The following is a 2,810-nucleotide window of genomic DNA, read 5'->3' as shown; positions in this document are numbered from 1 at the left end:
GTGCAGGTGTTGTGTGGGTACTGCAAAGGCCTCTGCTTTCATAGCGACGACAAAACCAGCCTGGAGAATGAGGCAGCCACAGGAAAGCACCCGGCAGGACCAGGTCAAATCATACCGAATGAGGGTGTGTTTTTCAAGAAAACTCTAAAGATAAGAACTATCTCTGATAAGTGTTCAAACCAGAAGAAAAACATTTAACCAACATTCCCGAAGTCACCTCTTATGCTTGTTTTTAATATAAAAAAGTGTAACTGGAGAGTTCCAATGTACAAATACAAAAATTGTGCATAATAAAATGTACCACAACTCTGTACATACAGTGTAAACCATTTTTAAAAAATAAACCCGGGGTCTTCTCTGGAAGAAACAAGTATAAATGTCCTAGAAACGTCAGGACGGGAGCGGAGCTGCTCTTCTCACCCAGCACCCTGGATTGGCAGCCAAAGTTATCCCTGAAGTTAAACAAAACCAAATATTTATTTAACCGAAGTCCTTACAGGACAAGTCTGTGAGTAACCATAAACTACGGGGGTAAAAGACCGAATCATTCCGTCGAAGAGTCCCGGTAAATCAAATCGAGGCGGTTTTTCCCCTCCCTGACCGGCTACTCCCACTGCTCTTGTTGAGGCGCTGGCTTTGGGCCTCTTCTCCTTGGAGTGGGAGGGGGTTGTTTTGGTTATGTGTAGAGCCTGGATAAGCGAGGTCCAGAAGCGTTCCTGAGCTGACTTTATTTCTAAACTGGAGGTTTCTCCAGATTGGGAATAGTTTTCTTCATTGCTACCATACTGCCGTTCTTGTGCAATGTTGGCCTTGTTCTGTTTGTAGGCCATTTTGGCATTCGACAGCTCTGTGTACTGGATCTGGTCTGGTTTCACTGCAATGTTGTAGCCCGGAGGGGCAGAGGGTGTATTCCAAGTAAACGGGTAACTGTAGGTTCCCGAGTAACTTTAACTCCCTTCCGTTTATTGTTCCAGCGTGTCTGGATGGTCCCCAAAACCCAAGTGAAGCCCATTTCCCAGGCGTTCCAGAAGGAAACATAAACAGCTCCGCGCCGTTACATGATGAGCAAGGAAGATGGTTTTCGATGAAGCAGCTTGAAGTAGAGCAGTCTATCTTGTGCGGACACGGCTGCCTCGTACAAATGAACTTGGGGCTGACTTCAAACCCGAAGAGGAAGTACTGCCCCACGAGGAAGCCGATTTCAAACATAGTCCTGCTCAGGAGTTGCAATATGTAAATCTTCATGAGCCCGTCTTCCCGAATCTGCCGCCTGCCGTGCGTTAGCGAGCTTTTAACCCGGTAGGGTTTCCTTATTCTCCCTCTCGCTCTCAGCTCAATCTCGGGTATCATCGGTAGGTGCTGCCATTGATGAGAATTAGTCCCTCCGCTACTCTTCTAAGCCCGGTGCTACCACCTGGTCCGGTAGCGCGTGGGAAGAGAACTTGCTCGGATCTTCCTCTCCGGGTCCATCCGGGCAATTTGTGAATGGCGTAGCCCAGGTACATCACCGAGGGCGTGGAGACCAGGATGATCTGGAAGACCCAGAACCGCACGTGCGAGAGCGGGGCAAATGCGTCGTAGCAAACATTCTCGCACCCTGGCTGCTTTCGATTAGTTGCACACAAACTTGCTCTGCTCGTCGTAGTAGATGGATTCTCCTCCCACAGCGGTGAGCACGATGCGGAAGACAATCAGGACGGTCAGCCAGATCTTCCCAACGAATGTGGAGTGGTTGTGGATTTCCTCTAGTAGCCGTGTCAAGAAACTCCAGCTCATGGTGGTCAGCAACTATAACCTAAAGTCCAGAGAGAGGCAAGGGAGAGAACAAAAGGTCTTTTAATACCTTGACAAAAATGACACTAATACCGATCAATTGCTCCCCTCCTTGCAGGCTTTTAAGACACCGGAAGCTTTATTTGTGCTTGGGAAAAGCCTCGATACCTTCTTGCTACCATTTGTTACGCTGATCTTCTCTGAAACAGGGATGCTTGAATGCTTGAATTCTGCCCATTTTCTGAAGTTCCACAGCATATATACGGGGGGGGGGGGGATGATGAAACATTACTGTCCCATTAAAAAATCAAGGACTAATCCAAACCATCTAAGGCTCTTTGTCATCTTGTCCACAATTAGAAGGGATATCACAGATGCCCACCGGCTTCTGAAACTCACGTTCTTTCATTATCAGGGAAAAACAATAACTCTGGGTTTTTTAAATGTTTTTAAATGTTATCAATGCACACACATGATGTAGAAGAACCGTGAACAGGATTTACTGTGAGTCTTCCCCCCTCCCAAGTTAATACCACTAATGCTCTTTGAGGTTAACAATAAGGTCACAACACGGGGAAACAGAATTTAATCTTTTTTGTGTTTTGTGCTGTTTCTCCCAGTAATTACTTATCTGCACATATATGCAACTGGTAGTTTGAAACACTTCTTCACGCAACGTGTGATTGGTGTTTGGAATATGCTGCCACAGGAGGTGGTGATGGCCACTCACCTGGATAGAAAAAACTTTAAGGAGCTTGGACAGATTTATGGAGAGAAGTCGAGTCTGTAATGGCTCCCAATCTCCCAGATCCTCTTTGATCTGAGATTGCAAATGCCTTAGCTGACCAGGTGCTCGGGAGCAGCAGCAGAAGGCCCTTGCTTTCACCTCCTGCAGGTGAGCTCCCCAAGGCACCTGGTCGGGCCACTGCGAGTAGCAGAGAGCTGGACTAGATGGACTCTGAGGTCACAGTCCAGCTGGCTCGTTCTTATGTTCTTATCTGACATCATCATTCTCACAACCTCTTTTTTATCTTCAT

The 2,810-nt window shown here is 47.0% G+C and overlaps 1 protein-coding gene across 1 annotated transcript in view; it reads right to left on the bottom strand.

Moving 5' to 3' along the window:
- Window positions 1–204: 204 nt before the first annotated feature.
- GJC1 (gap junction protein gamma 1) overlaps window positions 205–2,810 on the bottom strand; it is a 32,670-nt gene continuing 30,064 nt past the window's right edge. The window contains 5 exon segments of the mRNA XM_048516390.1: window positions 205–708; window positions 711–1,103; window positions 1,105–1,478; window positions 1,481–1,616; window positions 1,618–1,795. Coding sequence (XP_048372347.1) covers window positions 571–708; window positions 711–1,103; window positions 1,105–1,478; window positions 1,481–1,616; window positions 1,618–1,776 — 1,200 coding nt within the window. The 5' untranslated portion in view covers window positions 1,777–1,795 and the 3' untranslated portion in view covers window positions 205–570.

Source organism: Sphaerodactylus townsendi, linkage group LG15 (assembly GCF_021028975.2).
Source record: "Sphaerodactylus townsendi isolate TG3544 linkage group LG15, MPM_Stown_v2.3, whole genome shotgun sequence".
NCBI classification, from domain to species: Eukaryota; Metazoa; Chordata; class Lepidosauria; order Squamata; family Sphaerodactylidae; genus Sphaerodactylus; species Sphaerodactylus townsendi.
Note: the sequence above shows the minus strand (reverse complement) of the source record. Positions and strands in the feature narration are given on the sequence as shown.